At 56.7% G+C, this 17,189-nt stretch overlaps 1 protein-coding gene across 1 annotated transcript; it reads right to left on the bottom strand.

Moving 5' to 3' along the window:
- Nucleotides 1-2,913: 2,913 nt before the first annotated feature.
- IKBKE (inhibitor of nuclear factor kappa B kinase subunit epsilon) lies at nt 2,914-17,093 on the bottom strand. The gene is made up of 21 exons (XM_074925638.1): nt 16,460-17,093; nt 16,194-16,294; nt 15,260-15,400; nt 14,794-14,923; nt 14,473-14,654; nt 13,623-13,783; nt 13,076-13,186; nt 12,648-12,827; nt 12,121-12,323; nt 11,381-11,445; nt 11,200-11,291; nt 10,429-10,530; nt 9,104-9,179; nt 8,916-9,028; nt 8,555-8,631; nt 8,272-8,311; nt 7,311-7,412; nt 5,262-5,358; nt 4,645-4,748; nt 4,057-4,128; nt 2,914-3,316 (listed from the first exon to the last, which is right to left on the bottom strand). The coding sequence occupies exons 2-21, from the start codon at nt 16,278-16,280 to the stop codon at nt 3,283-3,285; spliced, it is 2,169 nt and encodes a 722-aa protein (XP_074781739.1). The 5' UTR covers nt 16,281-16,294; nt 16,460-17,093; the 3' UTR covers nt 2,914-3,282.
- Between the last annotated feature and the right edge of the window lie 96 nt (nt 17,094-17,189).

The raw sequence follows: 17,189 nt of genomic DNA, 5'->3' as shown, positions 1-17,189 counted from the left end.
CCTCTGCTTCTGCCTGAGAGCAGCAGCAGGTTTATTCCTGGGTAAATTGTTTCCCAAAAACTTGGTGTTTTATCCTGTGTTCTTCCCAGGCCAATTAATAGTAGAAAGAATCACCTGCAAGAAAGCAAACACCCTTTCTGAGGGCAAAAACCTGCCTGGCACTTGGCTGGGAACCTGTTAAAACCACCGTGGATGTTTGCTTTTCCAGGGCCATCCCAGGGCAAAATTTCAGTCTCAGTTTTGCAGCACCAGGCAGAGGGGATCCTCATCTGTCTCAGCTGGTTCTGCAGGTATTCAGGTCTGACAGCACAGGAAGCTCTTTTAGGCCAAGGGTTAAAATATTTGGGGAAAAAAAAAACCACAACCAAAACCGAAAAAAAACCAAAAAAACTAATTAACATTGGCAGGAAAACTTGTGTTTCATTTGGATTCCGGGAGTCCCCTTTGCAGCTGCTGTGTTATGGCAGTTTAGGCATGACAAGGGCTATTAGCAAAAACTCTTTTTTCTTTTTGCCAAGAACTAAATCCCTTTTTGTTGAAGCCAAACATGTTTCAGGTCAAACGCTCAGCTGGTACGAATCAGCACAGCTCCACCGAATCCAAGGAAGTGCAGCAGGAGGCTCTGCCCGGGCTCCCTGCCCTGTTCCTACAGGGGATGTCAGTGAACTCAAGCTGGATTAAAAATAACGTTCGTTATAGAACTAGAAGAATCCTAGAAAATAATTTGCAGGAGAAAAACTTATGAGTGATGGCTTAGTTCCACCTCTTCTACAGTAAGCAGTTGGGTTTGACAGGATGTTGGTTTTACAATTAAAATGAATGGGATTGTTTGGTGCCAAATTGCACTCAGGAAGGTTTCCTGGGCGGGGGGGGGAGCCCCTGGGTGCGCTTGGCTTGTTCTTACAGGAAAGCAAAGCCTGGCACAGCCCTGGAGCCGCCGCTCCTTGATCATTTTGCTGAGGCTCGAGGCCGCAGGATGTTCAGCCCCAGGGATCCAGTTCTGCCTGACGTCCCCGTATGTCTCCCAGCAGGGGTTAGAAATATTTGCTGTCACAGTCAATCCGAGGAGCACCCCCAGCAGACACCCCCCCACCTCTTGCCGCAGCTCTGCCTCTGGGCACTGTCACATAACCTGAGTCTCAGGGGCTTGGGGACAACTTCTGGGCAACCAGAAGGGCCACGGCAGGCCCAGACTCGGCCGAAGGCTTTGGGTTTAGGCAAAGTGTGTCCCCTCCCGAAAAGAGGCTGGAAAGGGAACTGGGGGAAAGGCGAAGGGCAGAGGCGGGGGTTGCGTTGTCTCCTGAGGGACAGGTCCAGGCAGGCTCGGAGCATCGCCGCTGCTGTTGAGTCAGACACGTTGCCTTGCCCAGACGATGGCTCAGCCTCTCCCTCCAGATGCACAACCAGTCCCTGGGAGGCGCAGCGAGTCCCTCGCCCTCGGACTGGGCTGCCGCAGGTTCTGCCAATGTCCCGGCTCCCCCACCCCTGCTCCAGCCCCTTCAACCCCGGCAGCCAGCCACAGTTCACACACTGGCCAAAGCCAGGCAAACACAGAGGGAAGGGCTTTTGCAGGGGACGGGAATGAATCCAAACGTTCATTCCTCCTCCCAGACCACAGGGACAAAGGGTCCTGCGCTCCCCACCGGCCACTCGCTGCCCCCACGAGCCTCCACAGCGTGGTCCCCTTCCCAGCCGGGGGGGTTGGAGGGCAGGGGCTCCCCGGGGAGCCCAGGGAAGGGATTTATGTGTCTTTGCACCGGTGTGTGCCAGGGAGGAGTGGGAAGAGCCGAGGGAACGCTGCCCATCGGTCTGCCCAGAGCCTCAGCCCAGGGCCGGTGCTCCCCTCCGCTGCGCTACGGGCTGCGGGATCTGGGTGACAACCCGTAAATCACGCCGGGGACGGGCAGGAGGAGGTGGACGGTGGGGCAGCCTGTCTGACTCTTCCCACAAAGAGCTCCCTGATACCATCTCCTGCTCGCGCCCCCGAGACCCCAGGCTTCCCGTATCGCTGCTCCGCACGCTGCTGCTGGCGAGCGCCTGACTCAGCCGATAACCGGGGGATTACGGCTCCTCCTAAAACCCAAGGTCAAAAACCAGTGGGAAATTTGGAGCATAATAACCTGCCCAAACAAAGGCCTGGGTGTAGCCCTGATGTGGAGCAGCAGGGTCCTTCCGCAGCTCTTTGCGATTGTCGGGGGGCAGTGAGGCAGGGGGTAACGTGTGTCCCCCCCATCCTATTTCTGTGAAGCGAAGTGTTGGGCAGGTCCTTCCCAGGGCAGCTCCAAGTGCTCTCAGCCAGCCCCACAGAGCACGTGCTCGGGTCCCTCCTTTCCCCATCCCAGCTCTGCCACCCCTGCAGATGAAACCATCCTCTCACCCCGCGTGTTAATGGCAGGGGTGGCTGCTTAAAATCTCTTTCATCTCTCACCTAAAAGAAGAAGAAATTTCCCTGCTTCCTCTTGCAGAGATGCATCTGGAGACGGCTCGTGGGAGCCCTTTCACCTGAGATTTTGCCTTAGCATTCAGTAACACACCCAGGTTTGGTGGCTGGAGCCACAGCTTCAGGACGGGGTTGTTTGCAGAAGGCACACCCCCCCCCGTGCATAAACACAGAGCTCAGCTACATTTATAGAAACATACGGAAAAAATAGAAGCCTCCCTCGGCTTCCCATTCCCATTCCCCTCAGCGGCCCAAACACAGGGCTGGGCTGAGGTGAAGCCCTGAAGCAGGAGGAGAGGCTGCAGCTCCCACCTTCCCCATGCTGTCACCTTCTGGGCAGAGCACTGGAGCCGTCCCAGCCTGGATCCGGGCTCTCATCCCCTGGGAACAGCATCCCTCCTGCCCTGAGCTCCCGCCCTGAGCTCCTGCCCCACTCTACAAAGCTCCAGGAAGCAGAAATATGTTAAAAGTGGGAGTAATCCCTAAATTAAGATTTAAAAAAGGTAATTTATCTGTCTAGCCTCTTCATCATCTGACACGGTGATACAGAGAAGCTAGAAAAACATGAAGTCCTTCAAGCACTTTTTAAAAGGAAAAAAAAAAAAACAACAAAACAAACCAAACCCAATTTTCTGGTCAAACTTTCAAAGGCTCAAGGCTTGCAAGCCACTCAAAGCTAATGCTGGTGAACTGTGCAAAAGTGCTGGAGCGGAGAGGTAGGACACAGAGAGCTCCTCAAACACGAACGTCAAACGTCTCCGTCGCTCTGGACCCAAAGTGCTGTAAGTGTTCCCTGCTGTGGGGAGCGGTTTGCTTCAGCTGCTGCAGATCCACCACGTCTCTCAAACACCAGGCGTGGGGGCAGCCCCACTTAACCTGCAGGAACAAACCCAAAGGCTTTAAGGCTGGAGAGGGGTCACCTGGGCTCGAGCAGTCCCGAACTACAATTTGGGCTGGGCACTAATTTTTGGGCTCGTTCCTGTGTCTCTTGGGATAAGCTTTCGTATCAAAACCAGACCAGACCTCTCTTATCCCCCTTTTCACAGTGGACACACTGCAACAGCACACTTGGCCCTATGAAACCCGGGCTGGGGTGAATCACCAATTTCTTTTATTCTTTTAAAATCTGATCTGAAACTCTTTGGCATTTTGATACGCATATTCATATTGTCGATTTGCATTAAGTTCCTCAAAAGAAAAAAAAGCTGCAGAGGAAGAAACCCAGGGGCGTTTGTCAGCAGTAGGATGCTGGGTTTTGCACAGTTTCATTCAGGAATGGAAAGCATCCACTTCTCCGTGGCCGTCAGCAGCTGACACTGCTGAGCAGCACAGGAAAAAGGCTGGAAAGAGGGTGTAGATATGACATGGAATTTTCAGATCATGCTTAAACTTCCAAGGGAGATAAACCCTCTTCTGCTGCCAGATCACCATGTAAACGTGGTGCTGTTTGTGTGAACCACCCCATGAGTAGCTGTGGTTGTGCTCAGCTCCCCACGCTGGAGCTCATTCCTGGGCTCCCAGGGAGCCCACCCAGTCCCACCACAGCACCCGCCACGTCCTGGTGTTAGGGGCAGGAATTGCAGCTCAGAGCAGCATCTCCAGGGGCTCTTACTCACCGCTCGATGATGCTGTTGTTGAACTGGAGATCACAAGTTACTGACCTCATCTGCTCCAGCAGCTCCTGCATCCTGCCGGGGACACAACCAGCCCCTTGCCCAGACCCTGTGCTGCTCAGCCTCCTGCTCCCCACGGAACACCTCCTGCAGAGGGGCTGGCCGAGCTGGCAGGGACCCCCCCACAGGTCACCGAGCAGGGATGACACCAACAGGGACACCCCAGCGGTCACCGAGCAGGGATGACACCAACAGGGACCCCCCCACGGGTCACCAAGCAGGGATGACACCAACAGGGACACCCCCACGGGTCACCGAGCAGGGATGACACCAACAGGGACACCCCCACGGGTCACCGAGCAGGGATGACACCAACAGGGACACCCCAGCGGTCACCGGGCGGGTTCCCCCCCGGCAGGGCCATGGCGTGTGCAGTGGTGAAGGGTTTCACACAGCCCGTCGCGGCCCTGCAGGCACCGAGCCCTCGCCCCAACGCTCGCCCTGTCGCTCGTGCGGAGGACGAGCAGCGGGAGGTCCCGCTTCTCCCCAGAGAGCTGGGCTGTCCACAACGCCCCCTTCCAAAAGACTCACCGAAAAGCCATCTCCTGGCGTGCCTGGCTCAGAGGGATGGGTGAAGGAGCGGGAGGAATCGGGGCCAAATTCCATTTCTCTGTCTGGAGAAACCTGTCCAGAGCCTGCAGAGATGGAGAGAAGTGGCAGCCCCTGGCCAGCAGCGGGCTCTTGGCGGCGATCCGAGCCCCGTGTGCCCACCCCGGGACAAAACACCCCCACGTACTCACACCCAGCACAGCCACTTCAGGAGAAACAGAATAAAATAACCAAAGAACCATCTACCGCGTGGCCGTGCCTCAGGTGAGAGCTGGAGGTGAAGCATCACTGTCCTCCTACCGCAACTCCCGGTCTTTGGGTGCGGATCCCCCCGTGCCAGCCCCTCCTCGGGAGCAGGGGTGCCGCTGGCAAAGCTTTACCCGTTCCTTGCTCATGCAGGGAGGGAAAGCAAGATCCCCAGTGTGGCTCGCCCACAAAGAACTGCAGCAAGTTGTTTAACACCACCCGGGTGTTTCCGTACCCTACACCCGTGCTCGGGCACTCGGCGGGCGCCGGGATTGGGGAGCACCAGCGTTATCTGGGAGCGGGGAGAGGCCGGGCACCAGCATCCCCAGGCAGGAGCCCCCACAGACACCTACACCCTGCAGACAGTCCTGGCACTCCATCGTCTCCACGCTGCAGGCGCTGATGTGGTTGCTGAGCCTCTTCAGATGCTTCTTTATCTCACAAACTTTCCTAGAAAGAAAAACGATGACGGAATTCCCAGTCGGTGCTCGGCAGCAGGGCGGGTCATTATATTTTTTGTGCGTTTTGCTTGCTGCAACCCTTTCTGGATCTAATTTAAAAATCCCGAAGGAAAGCAAACGAGTCACAACAGTGTTGTAATTATGGCTGCAGCTCTGCTAATAGCCACCGTGGGCCAGGTTACCCAAACAACACTAATAGCAAATTAATTAGGGGAAGTGCTGCTTATGTGAGAGGCAGCTCAAGCCCATCACTTGTGCTGAGCAGGCCGGAGCTCTGTGAGCTGTGGGGGACACTGAGCATCTACTCCAAAAGGCTCCTTGGTTTTGCATTTCTTTTCCCATGTTCTCCTTTCACATTTGGAGCATACGAAGGTCAGAAAAATTCCCTCTGGAGCACGTCCTTGGGGCCAGTCTCTCTGCAGGCAGCACTGCTGACACCAAAGCCCAAAGCCCACCAGGGCTGAGATGGGCCAGGATGGTGTCACCCCCCCTGCTCTGCCCCACAGCCTTGGGAAAAAATCCTCCAGGGGGTTTTTGGGGGCCAACTGTCCTGTTCCTGTCAGGGTGAGGGGCCCCAGGGCGGAGGTGCCACGCACCCGGCAGGCGCGTCGTGACTTGTATAAAAAAAGGTTTGGTTTGGCTTTAAAAAAATAAAGAAAGAATATTTGAGGTGAACGGTCCACCTCCAGTCCCCAGAAAAAATGCCACCACACCACAAACCCTGGCTGCTAGCAGGAAAAAACTCAAAACAGGACAATTAAAACTGAAGTAACAATAAATTAAAAATATCCACTTGTGACTCATGATGCCTTCTCCCTAAGGACAGAAAAACACATACAAAAATAGTCCAGAAAAAAAAAACACGAAGCGGGTTTTGTTCCGCCCTGTTAGCAGAGGTAAAAACCCTGCTTTAGTGCAGACGGGGTTCCCACGCTGCACGGGTTTTGTGGGGCTCTACAACCCAAAATTCCCCCCCGAAGCCAAGGGGAGATTTCACTGCCCCGTGATGGGACACGGTGGGAGGCGACTTTGGGCAACAGCTTCTGTCCCCGAAGTTTAAACCTGCCTGTGGGTGAGGGTTTGCAGCGTGGAAACCTCTGGCTGCACAAGCTGAGGCTGGGAGGGGGGACAAGGCAGGGGACAAGGCAGGGGACAAGGCAGACACTGCGCGCTGCTCCTAGGGCATTCCTGAGCACCCGAGACAAACTTCTAGCCTAAAAAAATCCCCCCCAGCAAATCCTACGCAGGGCTACTCCACACAAGAACTAAGGACCAGGTCAAAACCCAGGTTTAATTCTAAGGCATTATAGAAAATCATTCTCCTTCTGCCCACACCGGCAGCCCAGGGGAATGGATGCTCCTCGCTAAAAGCAACCTTGCAATAAAAATCCAATTTCTGCAACATCCCCTAACTGCCTCCCCCTCACCCCTGCTCTTCGCTGCTGTTATAGGCAGTGGATTATGCTCAATCACTGCAAGGTAATTTGCTCTTTGCATTATTCCCCAAACACCAGTTACCAGAAAATCATTTCTAATAAGCAGATCTCTTTGTCTCAATAGCAATTTTGTCCTGATGAAATAACCTCTCCCCATCAGAGAGCGAGGAAACCAGCTGCTTCAACTCAAAAAAAAATAATTAAAAAATTAAAAAAATTAAAACAACAGGGCAGAAATACATGGCACAGGATAAGAACCAGCACACACAGCGGGATTTCTAGCAGTCACACAGAGCTGCTTCTTCAAGGGTTTATTACCCCTTTACGAGTCCCTCAGCAGCAGTTGCCAACAACATCATCTCCATCCGCATCCCAATACGTGATCAATAGCAGACGGCGCTCGGAAGCCCTGGTCCTTGGCGGGTTACTGGAAAATCCCCCTCCCATCCCTGCTGGGGTCCAAAACCCTGAAACCCCGGGGGGAGAACGGGGCAGGGGCTGGTACCTCATCCTGCTGCCGTGGAGGGTCAGGGCCTCCTGGTACCGCTGGACACAGTCATCCTGGAAAATCAACAGGACCTTCCTGGCCAGATGCCCTAAATTCACCCTAAAAACATTAAAAAAAAAAAAAATAGAGAGAGATTAAGAACACTTATTTCCTTAAATGTATGAAAATGAACATCGCATTCCTCGTGGCAGGAGACCTGAAGCTGCTGAATGCAAGAAGAGGGACTGGATGCTCAGCAATGAATTTTGCATTCGTGTTATAAAGAAAACAAACCCTAATTATGACGAAGAGGAGAGGGAGGTTTTGGGCTCCCAGCTGGGCTGTCATCCCCACCCCTGGGGCACTTCTGAGAAGTCTTTGCCTTGGAGATTAAGGCAAATGTCCAAGGTCAGACTGAAGATAAATTAAGATAAAGGAGCTGCCTGTTAGATTTCACCATCCCTGGTATATATTGAAGCGTGCCTTTTATTTCTTGCCCGTGTTAAATTCCCCTGGTTTTAGTGGAAACCAAAAGGAGGATTTTTTCAAGGTACAAAAGCCATCAGACACTTTACTCCCACTGAAAGTTAAGCGGATCTGAAAGCACAGACACTTCCTGAACCAGCATCTCAGCAAATAAACAGCCACAGACTAAGTTCTGTGTGAGCAATAGCCCAAAACGTGTTTATCCCCACAGTCTAAAGCAGGGATTTGGCCCACAACAGCAACTCCCTGTCCCCAGGTCCACAGAGGTTTTTCTCACATCTTCACCCAAAATAGCTCCTAGCTTGAAAATTTTGCTGTGAAATGTCCTGCATCGATGAACCATCACAGAAGCCACTTCCAAGTGCCCTCTCTCAACATTTGCGACCCAGGAGGAACATTTTACATCCCCTTGGGACTCAGTCAGAAACAACCAACCACCCGCCTGGCCGCAGCACAGGGCAGGTCCTAGAAAGGGGAGAGGGTTGGGACTTACTTATCCAGCTTGTGGATTTGTTCCTCATTGTAGCTCAGCCCTGGGGAGGAAAGACACTGGTCACTGCACGTTTTCCTGTTCCTGACCCAATAAATGGGCAATTTCACAACACACAGAGACCACTCAAGGGGCTTTTCAGGGCTGCAGCCCCTGGGGCTCGTGTCTATATAACTGCTAAACCCAGCAAACTGAAATAATTCATTTTTCCACCGGGCCAGCACAGGGACGTCCCTGCTGCAGCCCCGCACCTCCTGCCCCCAGAGCCACCGTCCCCATCACTCACGCAGACACGTCCTGGCCTTCTTGAACTGCTTGTAGATCAGCTGCATCTTCTCCAGGTAGCACTCGATCTGCCGGATGCTGAAACGGGGACAGGGGAGGGGGCGTGAGGCCCCGCAAGAGGAGGGGTATGAGGTTGGGGTGAAATTCGCGCTTTGGGGTCAAATCTGAGCGCGATGACACGAGGGGACACAGCTGCCACCCGTGGCTGTACACAGGGACGTCACACGATGCTACACGTGTGTGCGCGGGGCTGGTAAAAGCCGTTTGCAGTCGGGGCTGTGCCTGGCTCAGCCACGTCCTCTCAATCCGGCTGAGAGCAGCGAAGCGCTGGCGGGGGTTTGGGTAAAACTGGCGCTACCAACCTTTTGTCTTCGTGCACTTGTTGCCTGTGCTTCACCAGTTCAGACAAAACGCCGTCCAGCGCCCCTTGAAAGTCAAAGATGTTGTGGGAGCATTGAGAGAGCTCCTCGGCGACCTGCGGGTGGGGAGGGAGAGGTTGGGGCGGGCTGATGCCAACGCTGCCCGCACGGAGCCGCCCGCGGGGGCTCACCCTCTGCAGCCTGGTCTTCACCGTGGTCATCTCCTTCAGAGCCAGCACCCCGCTGCCCGCAGGAACAGCCTCGAACCTGAGGAAAGTCAAAAAAATTAATATTCCTGAAGCAGAATATAAGCCAGAGGCGGGTGTCACCTGGGCAGAGAAAACCCATCCGGTGGTGGAGGCAGCCTCGGCCCCTGGGGGAGCCGGGCGGGGGTTTGCTCAGCCAGAAACTCAGCGTTCGGGGCACCGGATCTGAGCCACAAGATGCTGATGCGGTAAAAACTCGCCCTGTTGAGTCCAACTTGTTCCAAAATTATTAGCTTCCTCTCCAGCGGCTTTACGCCAGATCTGATGTCTGCCTCCCGCAGCTGGCACGAGAGCGTAAAGCTGAGCGGTGCGGGCTGGCGAGTCAGCAGAAATAACGCCTGGTCCAAGGGTGTTGGAAGGGAGGGAGAAACCAGCAGCATCCAACTGCAGCATCAGTGCCCTTGGCACTACAGCCCCCCGCTAATGGGGGTGAAGCCAGCGGGAACCACGTGTCCCTATTTTTTTTTAGATGAAGTGGAAATGAAGAGACTTGCTAAATTGAAAAGGATAAAAGAACAGCGACGCAGCAGCAAAGAATTTCCCACTACAACAACAGCAAGACAGAAAAGCAAAATAACCGTGGGTTACTTCAGATAAAATGGGCCCAGCTTTCCCCGGGGCAGCGCGGGTGGGATGGCTGCACGGGCTGCGCCGAGGACAGCCCAGGGTCTCTCTGACATTCGGCTGCCGATGAAGGTGGAAACAAGAGGCGTCTCCTCCCGGCCGGTGGGGTCAGGCAGGATCCGGCTCAGTGGGACCCCAGCACGACGCCTCGGCTCTCCGAGGCTGAGGGGAGCGGGGCCGGCGATGGTGGCCAGAGCCCAGAGGGGACCTGGCAGCTGATGCCATCCAGCCCGTTATTTAACTCTGCTGGCAGCAGCGGCTCTTTTTCCCTTTCCCACGAGCTGGCGGCAGCAGCCCCGTCTCCTTCCTGCACTTACTCTGCGGCTCGTGGGCTGTAACAGCCTGAAAACCCTGAAGCAGGAGCCAGGGAGGGAGGACTAATCCTGGGCTCCTGTGAAACCAGGGACTGGTTTTTAAAACCTGAAGCAAAGAGGGAGAAAAAGCCCGAGCGGCCCATTTCCCGCAGCTGCCACATACAGCTAAAAAGCCTCTTACCTTCCAGCTACCAGCTTATTCCTGGAATTTTACTTATTTCTGATTATTTGAGAGTCCCATATCTTATCTGCAGCAGCCTCAGGGCAGCGCTGGTGCCTGCCGCAGCCCAGCGGCTGCAAAGCCACACTTACAGCACGCGGGTCTTCACCTCAGTGAGCTGCAGGCAGGCGAGCACCGAAACAGCCCCTCGTCTCTGTTCCAGAATCCTCAGGCACTCCATTTTCAGGTTCCCGCTGCCAAAAGAGAAAAAAAAAACATCCAACATGTGCTCCCCGGCAGTCCCACCTCCATCCTGGGGCCAGCCGTGCGTGCTGGGGGGGTCAGGATAGAGCTGGTGGCTCCTCTCTGTCTGCTCGTGAGAAAACAGGGGGCTGGATGCACGTAAAATGGGGTGCAGCTCCCAGGCAGGGGGGCTCTCGCCCTCTGGGTACTGTCCTGCTAGTGCACAAGAAGCTCCTGCCCTGAAGGGAATGGGTAGGACAGTGAAAATGCACAGTGATAATAGCAATAAGAATGATAATAGTAATAATAATAGTAGTAGTGGTAATAATAATAATGATGTTGATGCTCTTTTCCTCAGCATCTCCTAAACGGACAAAAGTGACTCAAAAGTAACAAATGGGGACAGGAGCATCCTCACGGCACTAACGGGTATTTTCCTACAGGTCCAGCCCCCTCGCAGCCTGGCACACGTGTCCCTTGCACGGGACCACGCTGGCCGTTGCGCTGTGCTCCCTCCCAGTACCCCCTGACCACATCCCAACAGACCCACTGGTCCTGCACTGCCTGGCACTGGCTGGAAACGCCCCCCCCCGAGCGCTTTAACTCCCAACACACAAATCTGCCGGTGCTGGGAGGGGACGGGTCACCCCCACCCTCACCCCGGGGGCTCCGGCACTCACATCACCCACTGGAGACCTCTGGCCAGCAGCTCCCGGCAGCGCCGCAGGGCCTGGGCGATGCGCAGGGTCTGGTGTGCGGCCCCCACCGCGCTCTGCGAAGCAAAGGGCACTGCCGGAGGCTGCGGTCCCACGGCCGGGGGTCCCCCCCTCTCCCTGAGCAGCACTGACACCCCCCACCTACCTTGGCTGCGCTGCAGTCGGCCACCATGTCCACCTTGGGGACAAACTTTGGAAACTCGAGTGCCGCTGGAAAGACAGAAAGCGGTCACGATGGTGGGGGGAGCGAGCCTGGAGCCCCCACACCGCGGCTGTGGACCCACGGGGACAGCTCAGCCCCGCCAAAGCAAACCCCGGAGCCCCTCAGGGTGTCGGGCTCAGGAGTGGCTGCAATGCTGGAGGTTTCGTGCAGCCCTCCAGGATATTTTGGGAACGTGGACAAAGGCACAAAGTGCCTGCAAAGGGCAGCGTGGCGGGTGGCCACGGACCGACAGCGCACAGCAGGGGAAAACGGGCCCTCAAACCTCCCGATCCTGCTCCGGAATCACAACCCCTTCACCTGCTGTGCATGGGAGTCTATTTAGGACAAGAGGGAATGGCCTCAAGCTGCCCAGGGCAGGGTCAGGCTGGCTCTGAGGAAGGATTTCTGTGCAGAAGGGGCTGTTGGGCGTTGGAATGGGCTGCCCAGGGCAGGGGGGGAGTCCCCGGGATCCCTGGGGGGGTTGAAGAGTCGGGCTGAGCCAGCGCTGAGGGATCTGGGGGAGTTGGGGACGGTCAGGGGGAGGGTCATGGTTGGGCTGGATCATCTACAAGGCTTTTTCCAACCAAGATGATTCTGTGATATTAGGGAAATAATTCAAGCAGATCTCTCTTACAGCACCCACCCTGCGTGCCGTGATGCATCTCCAAGCCCACAGTACTCACGGTCTCTGTATCTCACTCCTACCACATCTTCTGGTTGCTCAGCGGTGCTCAGCAAGGTCAGAGGGTTGTGCTCTGTGGTTTTGCAGAAATTATGAGCTTGCAGATTAGGATCCAACTCGTACAGATGACCTTCAAAAAAATATTCTTGATGGTGAGGGGCTATATTTGTTTGTTTGAAGACAGCATCTAAAAACTTGGTGGTACTGGAATGAAAAAGAAACAAAAGAACAGGGAACAAGCGATGAGGTGAGTTTTTATAGTCTGTTGCCCTCTTTGCATAGCAAAAGGTCAGTGGGACCCCTCGATCAGCCTCCCTGGGGCTCTCCATGTGCCAGGCCAGGAGCTGACATCTCCCTGTTAGTGCCCTCCCCAGCAAAGGCTGGTTTGAGCCTGGTTTGTTTTAACCTGGTTTAACTGTGATGCAAAGGGAATGGGCTCTCCCCTCAGGTTCACCTACTGAATCAAGGGGCTGGGGCCCCTGAGCTCAATTCCCAAATATGCGTTTAACGCGGCCCTGACACCCTTACGTGTTGTAGGAGTGGATGTAGATGCGATGCAGGGAAGCCTGCTGCAGGGAGAAGACATCGACCACGATCCTGTGCAAAATATCATTGGTTTCTGCAAAAAACTGGTCGAATCCCCAGCATTTCTCCTGATCCACCTCCAGGATGTTAGCCAAAATGGGTATCAGCTGGTCCTTCAGCCCCCTGCAGCAGCAGAAGAGATGTTTGCACAGACCAGCAGAACCCTGAGCCATAAGCGCGGTGACCGGGGGGGCCGGGGAGGGGTGCAGCCCCTCTCCTGCAGCCGAGCTCCGGTACCACGGGGCCGCTGCCCCGTCTCCCACCCCCTTTTCCCGGCTGCAAATCAAAGACCTGGTCTGAGAGCTGTGACATCTGCGGATGAAAAGCTCCAGCCGCGGTGCCAGGACGTGAGCCCGGCACAGGACACTCACGCGGAGAGGCGGCAGGTGATGGGCAGCTCGTAGCCCCACTCGATGCTCCCGTTCTCCTGCCTCTGCACCCCCGCGATGGCTCCGGGAGGCTTCTCGGTGGTAATTTTATACCTGTTGAAAGGAAATTGCTTGCAGCTGAAATGAGCCGAGTGGCCTCTGTTTGAGCCCTTAGGTTCAGCAAAGAGGGAAAGGGCAGGCTGGGAAAGACACGATTCACAGACAGGAAAAAAATGCACAGAGGAAAAATACTTCAAGAAACAGTTGAAAAACTTTCAAGCAAACATTAACCCTGCTTCCTCCTCCAGCTGTTTAGCCACAAAGTCACAAGAACGCATTCTGAGGGCAAGCGTGGTAAACAGAGCACAGATCCTTTACCACACTGCACACACACGCTCTCCACGGGCTCCGTTTCGGGACTTTCTAGGCTCTACGGGATTACACGAGTTGTAAACCACAGCACGTAGTCACACAGTGCCCGAGCCACGGCCAGGTCGCCCCGCAGCCCCACGCAGCAGCCCCCATCCTCCCCGCTGGACGCGACACCTACATGATCTCCTTGTTCCTGCGGGGTCCCCCGAAGGGGACGAAGGGCAGGCTGCCGGTGGCAGCGTGGTAGAAGGTGACGCCGATGCTCCAGAGGTCGACGGTGACCCCGTACGCTTTCTGCTGCGGCTTGCGCAGGACCGCGCGCTCGTACATGTCCGGGTGCTGCGGGGGGGGGAGCAGAGAGCGGCGCTGCCTCGGGCGCTGGGACCGAGACCTGGCCGCTGGCTTCGGCCTCTCCTACTGCTGGATCCTCCAAACAAAACGTCGCCTGGAACTCTACCACAAAAATGCTGAGCCCCCCTCTTTGAAAAATGTGGCTGCTTTGAGGTTGGACTCTCCAGGTCGATGCTGCTCTCTAGATGTTGGATGGAGGGATGGGGAGCAGCTTCCCCCAGGGTCACCAGAGCGGTGCCACACTGTGCTCAGAATCCCAGAATCATCTCGGTTGGAAAAGCCCCTGAAGCTCCTCCAGCCCAACCATGACCCTCCCCCTGACCGTTCCCAACTGCCCCAGATCCCTCAGCGCTGGCTCAGCCCGACTCTTCAACCCCTCCAGGGATGGGGACTCCCCCCCTGCCCTGGGCAGCCCATTCCAACGCCCAACAGCCCCTTCTGCACAGAAATCCTTCCTCAGAGCCAGCCTGACCCTGCCCTGGGCAGCTTGAGGCCATTCCCTCGGGGCCTGGCGCTGGGGCCTTGGCTCCAGAGACTCATCCCCCCTCTCTGCCCCCTCCTGGCAGGGAGTTGCAGAGGGCCAGGAGGTCTCCCCTCAGCCTCCTCTTCCCCAGACTGAACCCCCCCAGTTCCCCCAGCCGCTCCCCAGCAGACCTGTGCTCCAGGAGGATACTCACGAGATATTCCTCCGTCCCATAGACAGACACAAACTTTTCATCGTCATCCAGCTCTCGGGCGGCCCCGAAATCCGTCAGCTTGTAGATGCTCTGCCCATCCTCCCCCATCAGCCGCATGATGTTCCCGGGTTTGATGTCCCTGTGGACAACGCCGTTCTCACGGAGATGGTTCATCCCTGCCACTGGGCACAAGGGGGGAGGCAGCGTTTTTGTGTGGGGCAGGAGCAGTTTGCCTGCAGCTTCTCGGCCGGGGCTGTGCCCGTGGCAGCAGGCAGCTGCCTGTCGTGGGCTGGGGGTGCAGGGAGCCCCCCCTCAACTCACCCACACACTGCAGCACGATGAGGAACTCGGACTCGGCCAAGCCGAAGGCATTCGCTGGGTCTTCCAGCATGTTCAGCAAGCTGCCTCTGGAGCAGTACTCCATCACCAGCACCTTCTGCTTGCTGCTGCCCTGCGGCGGGAGCAGCCCTCAGCCTGTGCCCTCCCCTCCCCAGCAGGACCAGGCCCCCTCCCTTGGGTGGTGGGTCCCTGGGTTTCTCCTGCTCAGACAAACCAGTGTTGGGGAACGTCCCCGCTGTGCCACACGCAGGTCACGTCCCTGCTCCAGCCCAGTGCCCCCAGTGCCCCTCAGTGCTGAGGGACTGGGCTGAGGCTTGATGTGGAGCCAGAGGGAGGTGGGAGGAGAAGGCAGCTCGGGACCACTGCTTCCCTTCTACAGCTCAGACCAGTTCCCCTGCACCACTGGTCCAGTCAGCACAGCGGGTTTCCGAGCTGAGGCCCCACTTACGGTCTCCTCCACGGCAAATAATTTAACAATGTTTTTATGGTTCAGCTTCCTCAGCATCTCGAACTCTCTCATCTGGACCTCCTGGGGCCGGAGGTAGCTGGCGTTATTAAACACCTTCACAGCAACCAGCTCCCCTGATTTCTGGGAAAAGAGCAAAAAGAGAAAAAGGAAATGGGACGTGACGTCATCCACGTCCTAAGCAGCTCCCTCAGCTCCGTTACTGCTCCCACATCCCGCTCGCGATGCCAACTACACTGACAGTGTAACGTGTTCTCTGAACGGGCATCCCACAGCCTTTGTTTTCTGCACTGCGAAAGGAAAGCGCTGTTATTCATCTCCCTTTAATTCCTGTCCCTGAAGCCCACGTGCTGCATGGCAGCGTGTTTATTCAGCTTCATAAAAAGTTTATAGCCGGGGCTGAGGCCGGCAGCTCCCCGCCTGCTCTCCGCGGGACGAGGCTGTTTCCAAACGATCCTCGAAGCCGTGTGGAGACAGCTCGCTCAATAAACTTCAAAGGCCGGCGAGGAGGAAAGTCTCTATTCCAAGCCTGGCAAGTGTTTGCATGAAATATGCAAATCGCCAAGGACGGGGTTTTCAAAACCTCTGGGCATTCCCCCAAAAACAGCTTCTTCCCCCCCACAACGCCTGGGAGAGCCGGCAGCCTGTGAGCAGGACCCGGCGGCGACCACCCTGAAAGGTGCCCTCGACCCACAGACCCGAGCTGGTGCTTGGCGGGGGGGAAGAAGCCAAAGGAAAAATGAAAATAAAACCCAAAGCAGCCCCCCCTCAATGCTGCTGGCAGCTGGGGAGCTCCCGGGAGGGCGAGCAGAGAGGGGCACGGGCATCCCCGCGCCGTGGGGCAGGAGGGCTGGGGGGGGCAGGAGGGCATAGTGGCTTTGGGGTGGCTGCCCCCCCCTCCGCTGTCCCCGCTCACCTTGTTGCGAGCTTTGTAGACACAGGCCGTGGCGCCTTGGCCCAGGAGGTCCTCGGTGCTCCAGAGGTAGTTTGGGGTGCTCTGCATCTCCAGCGGCGCTGCTGCGGGTGGGGAGAAGCACACGGGTCACCCCGGGGGGGGGGCTGCTGGGCTCTGCCAGCCCCGCCACCAAACCCCGGCGGTTATCCGTCCTCGCCTGGCACCGCACGGGGGAAAAAGGCGGCCGCGGGCCATTAGCCCTTGGCAGGCAGCCGCCAGCCTCCTACCTCGCCAACGCCGAGCGGGCAACACCACGCGAAGGGCTGCGCATGGACGGAGCTGTGAGCGCTGCCAAAAACCACCCTGTCGCTGGGACCTGTCGGGGCTGGCAGCGAAACCCTGACAGATGCAAAAAAACTACGAGCAAACAAACGCAGGCGAGCTGCAAGGTGGCGAGAAGCACCTCCCCGCCCTGAGAACAGAAACCTATGGGATTGCAAAACCCGCTCTGCAAGCATCAGCTTCAGCTGGAGGAGGAAATGCTTCAGCTTCCTGCTTGAGAAAAAAAAAAATAAAAAAATTCCCAGAGTTGCAGCCATCCCCAGGCGCACTGGGCTCGGCAGCCGCCCCGCTGGCTCAGCGCCCGCGGCGGGGACGGACTCTGGCAACAGCAAACGGTGCTGAGCACCGGCCACCCCGCAGCGCTGCCGGGGCAGGGGGATGCGAAGGAGAATCAGCTCAGAATCTGCATCCAGGGGCTGCGTCCAGGCTCCGCTGGCCGTGTCGGGCACCCCCGGGCCGTGCTCGGCCCTGGCACGGGACACGGCGTCGCACCTCGGGATGCGTTCGCCATCGGCTGCGGCCACTGTCCGGCTTTGCAGAGCCACCGGCTGCCCCGGACGGGCGCCCACACGCTGTGCCAGGGCGGTTTAGCTCGAGTCGTCCTTCTCTGCGAGCTGCTGGGCCGGAGTTACAGGGCCCAGAGGGTTCCTGCATTAGTGCAGGGATGGCTCCTGC

This window comes from Athene noctua, chromosome 23 (genome assembly GCF_965140245.1).
Source record: "Athene noctua chromosome 23, bAthNoc1.hap1.1, whole genome shotgun sequence".
Taxonomy (NCBI): Eukaryota; Metazoa; Chordata; class Aves; order Strigiformes; family Strigidae; genus Athene; species Athene noctua.
This window is presented reverse-complemented; position numbering and strand designations above follow the sequence as displayed.

Coding starts and splice junctions, on each gene's coding strand:
- IKBKE (XM_074925638.1), bottom strand. CDS start 16,280: ATGCAGAGCACCCCAAACTACCTCTGGAGCACCGAGGACCTCCTGGGC. Junction 5,359..7,310: donor CTCCACGGCAGCAGGATGAG/GTACCAGCCCCT, acceptor TTTTCTTTCTAG/GAAAGTTTGTGAGATAAAGA. Junction 4,749..5,261: donor GCCAGGACTGTCTGCAGGGT/GTAGGTGTCTGT, acceptor CCATCTCTGCAG/GCTCTGGACAGGTTTCTCCA.